The sequence below is a fragment of the Microtus ochrogaster genome, chromosome 5 (genome assembly GCF_000317375.1).
Source record: "Microtus ochrogaster isolate Prairie Vole_2 chromosome 5, MicOch1.0, whole genome shotgun sequence".
Classification (NCBI taxonomy): Eukaryota; Metazoa; Chordata; class Mammalia; order Rodentia; family Cricetidae; genus Microtus; species Microtus ochrogaster.
Window position 1 is genome coordinate 74,742,264 of NC_022012.1, and position 17,478 is coordinate 74,759,741.

At 49.6% G+C, this 17,478-nt stretch overlaps 1 protein-coding gene across 3 annotated transcripts in view; it reads left to right on the plus strand.

The window, feature by feature from the left end:
- Positions 1 to 17,478, plus strand: part of Slc24a1 (solute carrier family 24 member 1) — a 26,554-nt gene that overhangs the window by 2,614 nt on the left and 6,462 nt on the right. For 2 of the 3 annotated variants that reach the window (XM_005347772.2, XM_013346492.2), the window contains exons 2-5: positions 10,053 to 10,106; positions 11,265 to 11,373; positions 15,053 to 15,136; positions 16,070 to 16,167. In XM_005347772.2, coding sequence (XP_005347829.1) covers positions 10,053 to 10,106; positions 11,265 to 11,373; positions 15,053 to 15,136; positions 16,070 to 16,167 — 345 coding nt within the window. The remainder of the gene's footprint in view (positions 1 to 10,052; positions 10,107 to 11,264; positions 11,374 to 15,052; positions 15,137 to 16,069; positions 16,168 to 17,478) is intronic. The other variant, XM_013346491.2, reaches the window with a different exon arrangement.

The window sequence follows — 17,478 nt, forward strand, 5'->3', positions numbered from 1 at the left end:
TGCCCTGTGTCTACTAGAGTCCTGATACCGGACGTGCTGGCCCTACAGCTTTTCTGCTTGTGTGAGGGACTTTCCTGCTTAAATTCATTGGATAATTCAGTGACTTGAAAGACAACATCATATTGGGGAGGTCATCTCTGAAAACAAATCCCAAGTGGGACCTCTTTCTTTCCTATTCCTGGAGGGTGAGTTTGGGTACAGATTGGCTCACAGGCTGTCTCCCTGGTCACCGAGAAGCTGTTGGTGGGAGCAGAATTTTGCGTGCAAAGAGCATAGGATTTAGCTACTTAATCCCGAGCAGTTTTGATGAGTGGGCAGGATGTCTACCAGCCTCAGCAACAGGAGGCAAGAGATTAAACTGCTTCCTTTAGAATTTTTGAACTAGCACAGTGTTCTAGTCAGAGCATGGAAACAAGAATCAGATCCCCTGAGTTCTAACCAATGCTCCTGTTTAATTAATGGTGTGACTTGGACAAGCCTCTTCTCAGCCTTCCCCAGTCTCCCGTGGAAATGACAGTCCAGTTCATCACCAAAGGGCTCTGTCCAGCTCCGACTTTTATGATGTCTGAGTCCAAATGAGTTCAATTCTGGCAAGACTCAGCACTGGTTATTCGTCTGAACTGGTCAACCATTTACTGTTTATTTACTCAGGGCACAGAGAAGGGGGAAATGCTGCCTTGGGTCACATGGCCCACTGGGGTCAGAACTGGAGAGATGCAGCCCTCTGACCCCCTAATCACCACAATTTCCTGCCAGGCTGCTGCTCTAAAGCCACAGGCTTAGAGAGAGGGTGACTCCTTGCTGCATAGTTTAAGCCTAAGAAGCGGGAACCTCCCGGGACAGGATGCCTTGCTTCTCTGAGGAAATCCATGGTCAGTGTCAGGGCAGCAGCGTTCTAAGCCCCGCCCCCCCCAACTCTCCTCCTGGTTCTTTGTAGTAATTCTGCTTTCACTGAGACTCAGTCCATTCTCCGCTGCACCCGAGCAAGGCCATCAAAGCAAAGCTTGCTACACAAGTGAGCAAACATGATTTTAAAAGAGTTTGTCCAACTCCAGAGGCTGCTCAAGGCCAATAGTAGCAGACCATTGCCAGCCAGTGAGCAGGGGTTGGTTTCAACCGCTTCTTACTCTGTGCTGAAGCTAATCCAGTAGGGTTTTAATTGACAGTATTATTTCAAAGAAAGGTTGAATTACTAACTATATTTGAATGTGAATCCAACAGTATTTAAAATTAGAATATATACTCTGGGACTGGCTTTGAATACTGTCCACCATGTAAGAACAAGTAACAAAAGAACTAGAGCTGTTTAAAAATGTTTAAAAATATATGGATTTAGAGTTCCATTCTGTGGTGACTTTTAGCTACAGAGAGAATGAGCTACCCTCCTTTGTGTCTGAATTTAACTGGCTAAGACCTATGATCTGATCAGAGGGATGTAAGCTGTGCTGTGTTTAACTGACAGCAAGAGGACAAGCCCTGGGATTGAGTCCACGAAGGAGTTCTGTGCAAACTCAGTCTTTGCTCTAGCAGACTAGGCTGGTTTTCAATTTCTGTGGTGCAATGTTAAGTCTGTGCCTGCCCTGCAAAGTAATTTCCCTCACCTAGGAAGTTTTTTGAAAGCAACCTCCCCTTCACCTATCACTCCTTCTCCTGGATCAAGGGGTCCCTTAGTTAAACATGATGGAGAAGGCAGGGGTCAGAGAAACTGGGCTTCCTTAAGCAGCCATGGCTCTGAAATAGGGGAAGTAAGAGAGAAATGGAGCAAGGCAGGCTGGGAGTCAAGGAGCAGAGCTTGTGAGGTGAAATCCTCTAGGCAAGAGCATCTTGAGAAGTCGGAGTCAGGAAAGGAGAGAAACACACTGGGGGAAAAGTCCTCTTCCTTCCTCTGAGTGACAGCAATATCAGCTTCGTCATTGTCACTGAGCAGGGAAGCCATCTATGTCCTAAAGTCTAAGCCCAGAGTCTTAGTCTGTAAGGACTGGCTCAGTCTCTTCTGAAATGCCAACAGTTCAGGAACTCCATTTTACTGAAAGGTAGGAGCCAGGGAGGGAATCCATGTTCGTGAGGAGTCTATTCCATGTACAAGTGTCTCAACAATCTTTTTCTCTCTTTCTTTTTTGATTTTTTTTTTTTTTGAGACAGGGTTTCTCTGTGTAGCCCTGGCTGTCCTGGAATTCGCTGTGTAGACCAAACTGGCCTTGAATTCACAGAGACCCACCTGCTTCTGCCTCCTGAGTGCTGGAATTAAAGGCACGTGCCACCACTGCCTGGCAACAGTTTCTTATTTAACGTTAAAAACTAGACTGTAGGGGCTGGAGTGGCTCAGTGGTTAAGAGCACCGCCTGCTAGTCTAAAGGTCCTGAGTTCAATTCCCACCAATCACATGGTGGCTTACAACCATCTGTAATGAGATCTGGTACCCTCTTCTGGCCTGCAGGCAAGCATGTAGGCAGAATACGGTATACTAAATAAATAAATAAATAAAATCTCTAAAAAAACAAAAACAAGATTGTAAACCATATCTTACATATGAGGAGTGAGGGCCACAGAGTGGGCACTTAACCGGCCCAAAGTCACGCATCCAGTCAGTGATACTTAGTATTTATAGTGAATCACCGTATTTGGGTTTTAACTTAGGTGCCCTGTTAACTATCCCCTGCTCTGTGAGCAAGTCAAGGCAAGTCTACAAGTCATTTATTATGTGAGGAATAAAGTTACCTTCAAGGAAGAGAATCCTGCGCTGGAGCCACAAATATGTTGCGGTTCATGTAGGCCTTCAGCAGCTGTGATTGGTGCGAGACAGTTCAGGCACTGGCAGACTCTGCTAAGGCCAGGCAGTCAAAGCCTCCTGCTTTGCAAGCTACACAGCCTGGTCACAGTGCAATGCTGTTCCTGGAGCTAGAAAGTAAATAACCACACAGCCACACAGCTACAGTGAATAAGTGGAAGTGGCCATGTGGTTTTCCTCTCCCTCGAGAAGGCCTTGAACATTCAATTAATCTAACCTGTGCAGCAGGTTTCTGAGCTGGGCGATCTTTTCATTTTATGAATGTTGCATTCTGTCCAGAGTATCTCAAATCAGAATGAAGGAGTTTCTTGGGGACTGTGATTCCAATAAAAATGCATTTAAGACTGTCTCTAGAAAAAAATAATTAATATTGGCCACACACACACACACACACACACACACACACACACTCACACACAAACACACCTTTGGTTTTTAAATATTTACATCTATTTATTGCATCTGTGACACGCTTCCACATGCCACAGCACACGTGTGGAGGTCAGGGGAGTTGGTTCTCTATCATGTGAGTCCTAGGGAGCAAACATCAGGTCATCAGGCTTCTGAGCCATCTCAGCCGCCCGCATACAGTATTTTAGAGTGTCTCTTTCAACGCTAGCTGAACATTTTTCAAAGCTAAAACACCTAAGACAACACTGTCAGATTCACATCAGCTGGTGTAAGGTGCCTTTTATGACCCCAGTAAGGCAATGGTAAATGCTTGCACAGCTATCAACAATCTCGCTTAGCTCTCTTTGAAACTTTATATTGAGTATTGAAGCTCTCTGTGTATTGTTTCTGGCCCCAGATGACAAATTTCTGGACTTCTTTGTCCATGTATGGTCACAGAGAGCCAAAATCCATCCGAGAACTCACTGGCATCCAAGGATGATGGACCCCTCATCACATGTGGACTGAGGAGCTTAGCCAGAAGGACCAGCCATGGACAGAAGAGCAGCCCTATGGGGTGCCAACAGCAAACAGGGGTGTAGCGATATGAGTCCTTATGGAAACCTCATCTCTACACTCTGCACAAAAGAATTCCTCAGGATATAGGTTCTGGGGGAAAGCCTGGTACTTGGCCCTGAATACACTGTGGTCTATTTTCTCCCCAGCAGGAATTTTCTTACTCAACCAGCGAGACTCCACATGGGCAAAGCAGGCTACCTACCTGTAGAGCTTGTCTTCCCGCTTCTTGTCAGGGTTGATATTTAGTTTGAAGGCTCACATCAGCAACCTGTATAGCCAGCTGCTTGCTGTGAAGGCTAAGGACAAGAAACAGCCATCTTGGCCCTCCCCTCTTCTGTGGGTCCCACCTATGTTAGGCTCCAGAGAAGCCACTGTGCTGCAGAATAGCTCATCTTGGCTGGGCTGAGGCATGGCCTTCAACTGTTAGCTGGTCGCTGACTTCCTTCCAGTTGATGTCAGGGCTCTCTCTGTCTCTGTCTGCTTGTCTATCTGTCTCTCTCTCCTCTTTCTCTTTCCGATAGCTCACCTTGGCCTCTCCCAGCAGAATCCCCAGTCTCTGAATCATCTTTCCCTGGCCTGGGGCTGTAGCTTTGCGTTAGAGTGCTAGCCTAGCAGGTGCCTTTCCTCATGTACCTGGATGAAGCTTTTCAAGTCCTCCTACTGGCCTGTGGTGCAGACGGCAAAACAAACCACGAGACGCAAATATTAACAGTGCAGCATAGACATCTGCACGAGCCCAGTCCCACTGCTTGCTGTTGCCACAGATATGTGTGTGCCTGGAGCTGAGGTGTTACAGGCATTCATACAACACAGTAATATGCTCTCCTGTGGAACTTCATGGGATTAACTATCAAATTAATATTTACGGTGCTTTACAAAGAATACCATGTGTTTTAGATGCTCTGCCCCCTGAACTAATTGGAAAATAAACACAGCACCTAACTGTTCAGTGAGGAGGCATGGGTACACAGACAGTAAATAATAAGAGCATTTCAGAGTGAGGAGCACCGCGAGGGAGCTGCATGGTGACAGTGTAGTGGGGGCCCTTGCTCAGGAGGAGCAGGGAGGCTTTTGGGAAGAGAAATCTAAAGAGTGAACTGCAGCATAGAACTGGGCAAGCATCCCTGGAAGAAGGAAAAGCGCTTTCAAGGGCCCAGGCCTGGAAGGACCTGACACATCATTGTAGTTAGTGGACAAGGCAGGGAGAGTGGACCAGGGCATCACTGGGGAGGATAGGGAGCCTGAGAATTGGAGACTGAGTTTGGGTCTCACTTGAGATGCAATAAGGGATTAACAGAGTTCTGTTTTTGGAAGCTCACTCCAAAATTTCTGTGTAGAAAATGAACTATAGGCACAGTACAGGAGGTAGGAGTAGCAACGTGTCTGATGAGGAGCTGTTTGGAGCTCCCAGGTGTCTGACTGTGTATGTGGGATTACACATGCATGCACATGCACACAGTAGTTTCAGATTATCCACTGGGGATGCAACGTCATGATCCCCCACTGGACAAATCTAAAATTCATAACATTTACTTTATAGCTCTTTTCTTTGGCACAGCTAAATTTCCAGCATCATGATATTTGTACCTTTGAGCCATTATTAAATAAGATAAGGGTTATTTGAATACAAACACTGTAAAGTGAGGACAGTCTGATCACTAAGCTAACCACTAAATGACTGATGGGCGGGTAGCATATACAGCACGGATACACTGAACACAGAGCTGATTCACTCTCTAGGCAGGATGGGCAGGGGCAGCCTGAGAACGAATCAAGCTCAGAAATTTAGAAGTTACTATTTGTTTGTTTCTGAAACCTTCCACCAGCTAGCTTTGGACCACTGTTAAGGCAGGATACCGGCACTGAGGCAAGGGAAGCTGCGTCACACAGGCACACTTAGGGTCAGTTGTCTGCGGAAGATGTTCTGGAGAAGTTCTTGTCTGACCTTGGTGATGAGGAGGCAGGAGGGCAGAAGCCAGGGATGGTGCTGAGCTTTTCGGCATAAGTGCAGAGTGAATGGTGGTGCCAGATGCAAAGAAAGAGAAGCCTGGAGGGAAAATTGGTTCAGGACACTCAGGAGCTTTACTCTGGAGTGGAGAGTCTGGGAGCTTCCCTCACTGCCCAGGAAGTGGCTGTACACAGGAGGATCGAAGCTCTGTGAATGACAAAGGCCCTGAAGGATCCTGTCATACTCCTGGCCTGCCTTTGTGTGATGCCTGTCAGGTCTGTGATACAGCGACAAATGAGGCATAGTCCCAGCTCTCCTGGAGTTCAATGGAGAAACTAGAGTTGGTCCAGCTTTGGTACCTGATACTCATCAAGGAGGATGTAAAACCACGTGCACAAAATTAGGTGTGTAAAGGGAGAGAGGTCCCATAGCCCAAGCTTCATCAGATGCACGGAATGTTCTCTGGGGTGGGGAAGATGGGGAAGTCAAAGTTATAGCATCATGCGGAAATATGTAGGCAAATGGGGAGGGATTCGGATTGCAGAGGGTCGGGAAAGGCCTGGAGAGCGGGATGCAGGAGTCGGCCCTGAAACAGTGGGGTCTTGTCATCCTGTGTTGAGGACAGAGGAACGGGAGCTGTCTGTGAGGAAAGAGACTGCAGCTGTGCTGTGCAGAGTGTAGCCACGACTTCAGCAGCGTGAGCATTTGAAAGAATTGTAAAAGAAGAAGCATGGGGCTGGAGAGATGGCTCAGAGGTTAAGAGCACTGACTGCTCTTCCAGAGGTCCTGAGTTCAATTCCCAGCAACTACATGGTGGCTCACAGCCATCTATAATGAGATCTGGTGCCCTCTTCTGGCATAAAAGCATACATGGAAGAAATGTTGTATACATAATAAATAAATAAATCTTAAGAAAAAAGAAGAAGCATGCCATACACACCAAGCACTTAGTATTCTAAAAAGAATGCAAAAACACTTAAACTTCTTTATGTTCATTACTTGTTGTAGTTGTAGTTTTCTTTGGGCCACTAGCTCCCAAATAATGACACAGAGACTTCTTATTAATTATTAAAATCCCAGCCTTAGCTTAGGCTTGTTCCGCTAGATCTTATAACATAAATTAACTCGTTTATTTCCATCTGTATATCTCTCATTACTGCCAGAGTATGACTGGGGACTCCACCTTTCTTCTCCTCAGAGGCTCTGTCTCTGGAGGTCCCACCTAACTTCTTCCTGCCTAACCTTTGGCCATTCAGTTCTTTATTGAACCAATCACAGTGACATCTTCACACAGTGTAGGAACATTCCCCGACAGTTTGTTGAAATGGTGCTTTCAAGAGGACTGGAGCTCCAGCTCTGTCCTCAGCAGACTGCTTGATTGACATATTTGACCCATGAGTTTGATCTCCATTGCAGTAACAACAACAACATTTGGCTGTGGGGAAGCACTGGGGAAAGTCACAAGTTGGGTGTGGTGGCACATGCCTTTTATCCCAGCATGTGGGAGGCAGAGGCAGACAGATCTCTGGGAGTTCCAGGCCAGTCAGGGATGCATAAGGAGACCCTGTCTCAAAAAATGAAACAAAGCCAGGCAGTGATTGGGCACACCTTTAATTTCAGCATGTGGAGGCCGAGGCAGGTGGAATCTTTGAGTTCAAGGCGAGCCTGATCTACAGAGCAAGTTCCAGGACAGCCAAGGCTACACAGTGAAACCCTGTATCCAAAGACAAACAAAATATTCCCCCAAAAAAGTTGCTTGTAGTTCTGCACTATGGACAGTCAGGAGCCCAGTACAGAGGAAGCTCAGCTCTCCCTCCACGGGACAGCGAGGCTTCTAGAACATGGAGGAGGAACATGGTGTGATGTGCTTAGAAACTCACCATGCAGAGGGGGTGAAGAATACACCTGAAGAGGAACAGATTCAGACTCAAGGACTTTCTGAGCCTGGAGGCAGGAGAGTGGAGGTCAAACTGAGCTGCCTAAGACCTGGTCTGTGGTCTGTTGGTCCCCTGGTGTGGGCAGTGAGGCAGAGAGGAATAGGCTTGCAATTGTTGGTACCTCCAGTCAGTTCCAGGGGATCCAATTCCAGTATCAAGGGTCCCCTTTCTCGCCTCTGGAGCACCAGGCATGCACATGGTACAGATACATAGATGTAGGCAAAGCTCTCATTCATATTAAACAAATTTTAAAAATTAAAAAAAAAGGTTGACATGAAAGTCTGTTGATCTGAGTTTGATTCCTGGAACCCACAAAAAGTGGGAAGAGAACCAACTCCACAAAGTTGTCCTGTAACTTACACACACACACACACACACACACACACTTACCCTGTCACATGTGACTCCGCCATGTGTTTGAACCCCCACACAAAACAGCAATAGTAAATAAAGCATAGTAATTTAAAGGAAGAAAATAGCTGAGAGTTATGTAAGCATGTAACCTCAGCATTCAAGGCAGGCCAGGGCTAGAAAGCAAGACCATGCACTCCCCTACAAAAGGCTCCAAAGCTGGAGGTGCATGCGGAGAGGCTGCCCATGAACGCAGAGAGAGGTATTTTGGCCTGAATAAGTCATTAGAGCTGTGCACTATGGGGCAAAGGTCAGCCCCTTGGCTCTTGGGGGACAGTCCCCAAAGTAGCAAGCTCCCACTTCTTTGCCTCCAGAAGATTCAATGGGAAAAAGTTGGATACGATGAACTGTGAGCTGGGTAGGACTGCGAAGCTAGTGCTGTGTGAAGTCTCTTTTCTCTCAACCCATTGACAGGCGTGATGTGAATAGTTAGGGGCCTTGTTAAAACCTACAGCTCCCCCTTCACACCCAGTTTGGATGTTTCAACTTTCTGTCGTTCATTTTCATGTCCATTCTTTAACAGAGAGCATCCAGAGTGTCTAGACACTCAAGCCCTCCCCACCTTCCAAAAGTCCTCACATTCTAGGCCCCGGAGAAAGCCTGCCTGGCCCACCTCGCCAGCAGGACCATCTCTGCCTCTTTTATTGTGACCCATGCTCCGCTTCGCCTTCCATCTGTGAGATATATCCCATTCTTTTCGGGACACAGACTCTGTGTCCTAAATTGCTTTTCTCTCTATAACCACCAGCACAGTTCCTCAGAATAGCATGTGGGTGGCCTGTGGTCAGGTGGTATTTTCTATATTTTCAGAGCAGAACAGAGGATGAAGCTGTTCTGTTTCTGGGTGGGCCTTCACAGCCAATGAGGAAAGTAGAGGGATGGAGAGATAGTCACTGGGGCAACTGTTAATAACCTTGGTGCCTAAAGATAGTACCAGAGGCCACTTGGGATTATCTATGCACCCTCCTTACCTTTGTTGAGAGCCAAAGGTCAGGGGACCAGAGACAACTACATCACGTGTTCCCTGAATGGTAAAAACAAACAAACAAACAAACATAGAATCAGTGGATGGTGGTTTGCTTCCATCAAGCACCCTGTGAAGGAGGTTGAAGTAGGAAGATCACCGCAAATTCAAGGCCAGTCTGGGCTGTATAGTGAATTCTAGGCACGCCTGGGCTAGGATAGTGCTTCCATCTCTAAAAATAGATAAATTATCGGACTCGGGTTGAATAGACAATTCATTATCATTCAAATGGCATCTCAAGACTACGAAAGCAAAGAAAGTGGGTCTAATGGGCTTCACGCTTCTGCATCTTGGGTATGCAGGGTGGTCTCACTCCTCGGCAGGAGCCCCCACAGCTTCACTAAGACATAAGCACTCGCATCTGACCCCAAAGCAAGATTTTAGAATCACGAGATGTGCTGTTGTTGTCCAACTTTCACGGGGAGGGCTGTTTCAGCAAGCAGGAGTGAGGGTGGGGTGGAGCTAAAGGGATCATGGAGAAAGCTTTCTAGAAGAATCCACCCTGAATTTTCTGGGGAGGAACCAAAGATTCAGGTTAGCAGAGAAGCATAGAGAAGGCGTCTTTGGCATAGGGAAAAGGGCATGAATGGGTGAATCTACTCATTTACTTAATAAATATACTGCATCTTTACCATGTCTGTTCACATGCAAAGAAGTTGGGGGAAAATGCTAGGGCAGAAAAGAATAGGCACCTGTAGGAGGTACACGGAGGGAGGTGACATTTAAATGGAGACCTGAAGCACCGAGGAGTGAGGAGCCAAAGCAGGACGACAGGAGGAGCCTGGGATGCCCTTTCCAGGCAGGTGACACATCTGAGCCAAAAGGTGGCAGGAATGTTGAGACGTTTCCTGAAGGTGGATTAGTGTTTCTGGGTTTCCCCAGCACTACCCCAGAGAGAGGGGCAGGTGGGACCAAAGAAACAGGGTCTCTCCATGACATCTGCATTCATCTCTTGATCTTCGATCCCCTTTGCAGCCCAGTGACGGTGCCATTGAGGAGAACGAGTCCCAGGATAGCAAGAAGCTAAAGGTGGGTGTATGGAGCTTACCCAGTGGAGACGCTGCAGGCTGTGTGGTGAGGGCATCCACATGGTGCTAGCTTGGGAATTATGGCTCCAAATCACAGCTCACTCTGTCCTGAGCCTGCTGTGTAGCCTTAGGCCCTATATCTATAAGACGCAGTTTGGACTAGAGAAACTCAAGTCATACTTCCCAGTCCTGACGTTGGTTGATAAAAGTTCAATTGCTGGTGGCTTTATCATATCCAGAACTAAGGAACTAGGGGGAAAGCTCTTGAGGGGGCAGGGCCCAAGGTTTCTGAAAGACTAGCCTAAGGCACCACGTGGAAGGAGTTATGGGGAACTTTGATAGAAAGCTGGGCAGGTAGTAGTGGGTGGGGCTTGAGGGACTGAAACTTCTCTGTTTCTAAGAAAGTCTCCAAGTCTACTGTAATGGCCAGGGCCACTAGGTGGCGGAAGAGTTCATCCGGAACGGGATGGGGAGGCTGAACAGGTGGGTGTCTTCAGTGGTAATCTTAGGGTATTTCTTTGTGTTGCTATGAGCACGTGTGTCACATCTGTGTGCAGTACAGGTGTGAGTACTTCGGTGCCTCTGAAGGTCTCTGAGCAGCGGAGTGTAAAGTCAAAGTGGGCTCACAGTCGGTAGCCCTGGGCAGCTAGTTTGACTCGCTCCCTGTGTGACCTTGGACATACCACCTCCCCTGCGCGCTTCCTTCTTTCCTTTTGGTGGGGCTCTCAGCATTGCCTATCCTTGGGCATGGGACAATGACAACACAGTCAGGCGTGATGTCTGGACTGTAAAGGGCTGTGCCTGACGCAACAGCCTGCCTGTGCGGATGCGGATGAGGGTGTGTTTCTAGAAAGGTTACTTGCAGTGAGTTGCAAACCTTCCGATAACAAGGTACCCCTGATCCCCATGACCTGTTCCCTGTGGAGTCTGTGGGACTCTTAAACTGCAGAAGGAGCTGGTCCTGGAGGAATCAAAGGGAGGATGAGAGGGAGTTGGAGGTGAAGGAAGCAGGGGCGAGGGGCGAGGGGCGAGGGGCGAGGGGTACCTTCTCTCTGGTCTCTGCGGGAAGGAGGCAGGTTGGTGGGGAGGCCATCCTGCAGCTCCTCCCCGGACCTGGGCAGGACACCTCTGAGGCCTCTGTGGCTCTCCCCTTGCTCAGCTCCCGTCCTTGCTGACCCGAGGGAGCAGCTCGGCTTCACTCCACAACAGCGTCATCCGCAGCACCATCTACCACCTCATGCTCCACAGCCTGGACCCCCTGGGGGAAGGTAAGCAAGGCCTCCTCCCACCTGCTGGTCTGCCCCGTGTGCCTCCCCTCCTGCTACTGGAGAGAATCTGGGCCCTACAAAAGCTAGTGACAGTGGGCTGGGCTGGGAGGACGGAACTGTGGGAAGAGAGGGTGGGCAGTGAAAGCTAGACAATCTGGAAGACAAGGAGGACCTGGGCACACCAAGACAGAGCCTCAAGTAATACTCCATTGTATCTCTGCTCTGGTGTCCCTGCCCGTAAAGTGAAAGGCCTTATCCACAGCCAGGGCCCAAATGCCATATGACCTATGTGGATCTGTGTTGGGTCAGATCCAATGTCCCACAGGTTGACTGGCCAGGGATGCTTCTGGGGACACCTCCTCCACAGCCCATGGCATTTCTCTTGGCTTCGTGGGCAGCTCTGGACTCCTAGGAAGCTTGTCTCCCCAGCCAGCCTGGAGTCCTAAGGGACACCCTAGGAGATGTTGAAGGCACTTCTGGGGAGCAGAATGTAGTGTTTAAGGTGCTGAAGTTGAACTTGACAAATAATGACAGCAGTGGAGGTCCCATTGTCCACCTCTCCAAGTCCTGTCTCCCCCCTCACTTCCCTTAGCGCAACCCCAAGTGCCTCTTATCCCTTACCGCCCGCCTCTCAGGAACTCACCACTTCCCTGTGAAATCCCCTTTTCTGGGTCTCCAGTACAGAACTGAGCCCAAGCAGGATGCCCACCAGGAGAAATCTAGTTTTAGGCAAAGTCAAGGCATGCAATTAGTCAGGAGAGCCTGAATATGGCACAAAAGAATAGCCCCAGGGTGACCCCTGACCAGGCCTTTCTGGTTAAGGGGCACATTTTAGGATCTCAGACTGTCATAGGCCCTGACCTACTCCTTCAGACATAATACAGGCACTGTGTGTTTAAAAGTATACTGTACTGGGAAAAGCAGTGTCCAGGGCAAGGCAGCGAGCCTTCCCGACGTGGGAGAAGCTACCCCACGTGAACAGCACACCTGAGGAGTGGGCAGACCCGGGCAGCCTCAGGTCTGACATCTGGGGTGGCTTCCAAAAGGACTCTAAGTCATGCCTAGCCCTTCCTAGCAGAACCGTGGAATCTAGCCAAGCCCTGAAAACAAAGAACTTCTCCTGAATGGACTGTGGGGAACCCAGACCTGGCCTACTCTGTGGCCAACTGCCAGCTGGCCTACTTGTCCTAACAGGATTATGTGGTGTTCAGACCAGGCTGAGGTCACAGGAGATTGGCACTAAGGAGATGATCCAGCCATGCTGGGTGGGGAGAGGGCACTCCAGGGAACAATGACAGGGGAGACCTGGTATAGGGATTGTGGGTGTGGTAAGGCAGGAGCGACCCTCGAGATGAATAATTGCAGATGTGTCCTGGTATGCAAGGCTGCTCAGAGCTGGAGTCTGAGAGTTTGCCAGCGCATTCACCCAGGGGGGGTTAGGTCTTCCCAGGCCTTTGTTCAAAAGTCATTCCAGATGTTTGCTTCCCTAGCAGCTTCCAGATGGCTATCCAGATGTTTTCACCCTTCCCTAATGGAGCATCTCACATCCAGCTTTGTCCACAGGAGATGTTCCCCTTTCTCTGAACTCTCACCTCCCCAGGGTGGTGTTTCTCTCCCCTGGGCCCCATGATTCTCTTCTGCTCCGGGTCAGGTGTGTGTGTGTGTGTGTGTGTGTGTGTGTGTGTGTATGTGTGTGCGCGCATGCGTGTGTGCAAGCAGTAATGGAGAAGACATTCTACAGTAACCAGGGAAATGAGAGACAGGGGCGAGTGATGAGGGTTGTGGGTTCTTCCAACCAGCAGTCAGCTGATGTGCTAGTGCCAGGATGGGGATCCCGGGATGCCCTTCTTTGATAGTGTAATTCTCTGTTCATCGGGGTGCTATAGCTCTTGATTAGTGGCTAGAGGGCCCTGGGCAGTCTGGATTGAGGAGACAGGCTTGTTCTGAAGTCCTCAACACTCCAGGAAGATCAGCTGCGTGCCAGGACACCTCGAGGACCAGAAGGACCATAGCAGTGACCCTGCAAAGGGCATTTACAGTCAAGTCAGCAGCAGCTGAACGACTCTGAGGGGTTAGGGCACAGAAGGAAGGAGGAGATGCCTATTCTGGTCCAGGCAGAGGCTTCATTCCATCCGGCTTTCCAGCCCTGTACCTTCTTAGCATCCTTGCAGTCTGCCTGCGCTCCCTCCTCCTTAGATGATCTCCAGGGTCTCTTCCATCCCAAACCCTCAGGAACGCTGGGCATTTTCACCACAGAACTGTTGCCTGGGTGGAAAGTGGCGGATCACTATTGTTGCCAGTTCACCATCATCATCGTGACAGCCAAAAAGTAACACAGTGACATCTAGGGGCTGTTTTAAATATAGTCACACATAAATTCATCAGCCAGCTACAGGAAGGCTTTTCAGGTGAAGTGTCTGGATAGGCTAAGAGATCAGCCAGCTGGGCCATCACTATAGTGCACCTGATCAAGCGAAGATTCACACCCAGGTCCTCAGGCTCCAGTGTGTGTCTGACGGTGGGGGAAACACTGCGGTGCTCAAACACTCTTGTCTCGAGACTCAATTTGGCGCTCTGGGTGTATCATGGTGCTGCCATTTTCAGAGGACACACAGGCTTCCCAAGTAGCTCGATATTCATGGAGAGAGCTAGCCTGCATTCAGGACAGAAACCATGTGGCCATTACCCTATGTGCCCATTTGTTCACCATTGTCTTGCCTGCCCTACCCCTCCCTCAAGCCACACAGCTGCCGGGGAGGGGGATCTTAAGCTCCTGCTTCTCAGTCCATCCCTTTTCCTTCTCTATGTCTAAGTTACTCTTGTGAAGTCCTTTGCATGTTGCCTGGCACGGTCATGTAGGGAGAGAGGGGGCGTCCCTGTCCTTTTTCTTCTCTGAAAATCAGGGCAGCTATTCTTTTTTTTTTTTTTTTTTTTTTGGTTTTTCGAGACAGGGTTTCTCTGTGGCTTTGGAGCCTGTCCTGGCACTAGCTCTGTAGACCAGGCTGGTCTCGAACTCACAGAGATCCGCCTGCCTCTGCCTCCCGAGTGCTGGGATTAAAGGTGTGCGCCGCCATCGCCCGGCAGGGCAGCTATTCTGTACCCGCCACTCTAGCGGTCTCCAGGAAAATCTATCCCAATAAAAACGTGACACCCACTTGGAAGCTTGGTTTCTGCGCTCGATCCTTTGCCACTTCTGCAGTAAAGGGAAGGCTCATGGGCCCCCTAGAGCAGCCTGCAAAGAATGTGCTGCCCTGGTTTCTAGGAGACCTGTGAGGGGTAAGCTGCAAGGGGCCTTACAGATCATCTGGTCCAAGAGCGGCCAAGCAGCCTACCTGCCCATCACGGACAACACTGACTGATCCTAACAGGGATCCTACTAAGCTTGGGTCAGATGCCTCAAATGAGCCATCGCTTGAGTTCATGAAGGAAATACATCCTGCAGGCTGGTCCCCAATCCAGCCAAATGTTTATCAGAGAGAAAACAGGAGGAGCAATAGCTGGCCAATGATGATGGGACTTAGCCACGTTTACAAATGGGGCATCAGGGGTAGGCCTTGAGAGCTCAGACACAGACACTACAGGCCTAGGCCAGCCTTCTCTGCCCTGTACTGCCAGGCAGTACAGGGTCCTGACTGGACACTGAGGCTCCAGATAAGATGTCTTCCTTTCTCCTTCACAGCCCGCCCCTCCAAGGACAAGCAGGAGAGTTTGAATCAGGAGGCCAGAGCCCACCCCCAGACCAAAGCAGAGAGCAGTCCCGACGGTGAGAGGATGGCTCACTGGCCACAGGCCAGGTTTCTCCTGCCCCACCTCCTGTCACAGCCTGGGTAGCAGACACTGAGGCCCACGTCAGTCAGTGTCTCTCAGGCTCTTCCTTCAGTGATGCTTTTCTGCCTCCAGCTCCCAGTAGCTTCCTCCTTGCTCTCCGCAGGTGGGGCAGGCAGGGAAAGGCCAGGGGAACACTCAGCTCTCTCTTCTAATTTCCTAAACCTCATTCCAAGTGAGACTGTGTTCCTTCTTCCTGTGACTTCTACACAAGGACATTGTAGCTGTGAGTGATCCGGAATGAGTGACCCTACCAAGGGAAGGTGACTTGGAGCCAGTGACAGAGGCCTAGCATCTGTTGGCAGCCATGACCAAGGAAGTAGGACAGCAATTGCCTCATGGGCTCTGCAACACCAGGCTTACCTGACTTACTCAGCAGCCCATACTGAGGGAGCCAAACAGCAGCCATTCTTTCTATTCCATAGCCAAGGAAACCAAGGTTCAGAGAGATCAAGTGTGTGGCCCCAAGCCACACAGCCAAGAGGTCGTTAGCCTGTAGCTAACATGAGCATTTCAGATTTTGTCCAAGGCCCAGCTCTCTGCAGTTTCTCTGATCCATGGCCTCTGAGCCGCTTGTCTTCGAACTCAGTGGGATCCCTTTCAAAAGACCAGCCCTCCCTGCTCCATTTACCCAAGTAGTTCCAGAATCCCTGGCCACAATTCTAGGAAATGCCTGCAAACACAGGGGAACGCTTCCCAGATGCCATCTTGTCCCTCACCTATTCAGAGGACAGAGAAAGGATCACTCCTATTTTCCAAACAAGCATCCTTAGCACCCCCCTGCCAAAAGCCCTGTAGTTTTTCCCGCCTGTCTCTGCAGCTGCTCTCAGAACCTGCTCAGCTCTCACCTAACCCCTGTTTGTCCTTTAAGAGGAGGAGCCAGCCGAGCTCCCTGCGGTCAAGGTCACTCCAGCCCCTGTTCCAGGTGCCGCAGCTGAAGGAGAACAGGAGGAGGATCCAGGTGGCCAGGTAGGCGCCCAGCTGGAGGAATTTCAGAGGCCAAGGAAGGGTTTTCTGGCCAAAATATTTCCTACTTGAAGGCCTGAAATCCCATCAGGTTTATCCCTGTGGGGTGAACCTTCTCTGAAATCATTTGAAAATGCTCACACTTTCACCTGAGCATGAGATTATATATATGCGCACACACATATATCTTATTTTATATATGTATATATGTGTATATATGTATATACACATACTGATGTGTATGCACGACTACATGCTATAAGAACATAAGGAATTGCTAGTGTGTCAGCAAAGCAACCAGAGACTAAGTCCAGGTTGTCCAGACCACCAGTGGCTAAGAGGGCTGCTGGGTAAGAGGCCTTGGCATGACCCGAGGTCCTTCATTGCTGCGCTTCCTGCCTCGTCCATAGCCTGCTTGGCCTTGAGGGCCTCTCTGTCCACCATTCTCAGACCATGTGGAATTTGTCTCCACGCTTTTCTACCAGCTCCTCGTCCCTCACCCTCCGTCCCCAGATAGCCTTATCTAGCCTGGTATGGGTAGAAAGCTCCCTTGCCAACAAGACTTCCCTGATGCACCTGAATCCAAATGCCCAGGGCACTCTGTACCTGACATGGGGCTTCTGCAACTGCCTCCTTGTTTTCCAAGCCTCTTCTAGTTCCCTGACCAGCTAGCGGGTTCCTGAGGACAGGACGCAAGTCTGAGTCATCTTTACCTCCACCTGAGGGAACCATCCTGCCTGGCACACGCTGCAATCAGGTTGAGTGACTGGCAGCAAACAGACGCTTAGGTGCACGTACCAATCCTGCCTTTTCTATTCAGCGCCCAGAAGCACACTTTACGGACACTCACAGTCCAGCAATCTTGAGACTCAGTCTTGAAGGCATCCGTCCCCTTCCAGGATGTGAGCACCAAGCAGGCCCACTATGGCCAGCTCATGTAAAAAATGAACAAGAGGATGTAGAAGCTTCTGGAGCCTCAGCCCCGGAAATGAAGCTGAACCTCATAAGAAGCTGGGTTGAGGCCCGAGGTCTTCATCTGCTGCCCTTCCTCCCTGCTTTTGCTGTGCATAGACTCTATGACTGGCTTCAACCCTAAACTACCGGCCCAGCCTTCCAGTCCACAGGGACCAACCAGTCACCAGATACTGGTCTTAGAATCTGTTCAGCTTCTAAGTCACAGGTCAGAGATCTAGTGCACAGCCAGGTGACTGTGGCCCCGGGAGAGATGGGGTGCCTTCAGTACAACACAGAAGGAAGCTGCTGTTCACCTGGATTATTACGCCTGCCTTCCTTCCTTCCTCCCTCTCTTCCTCC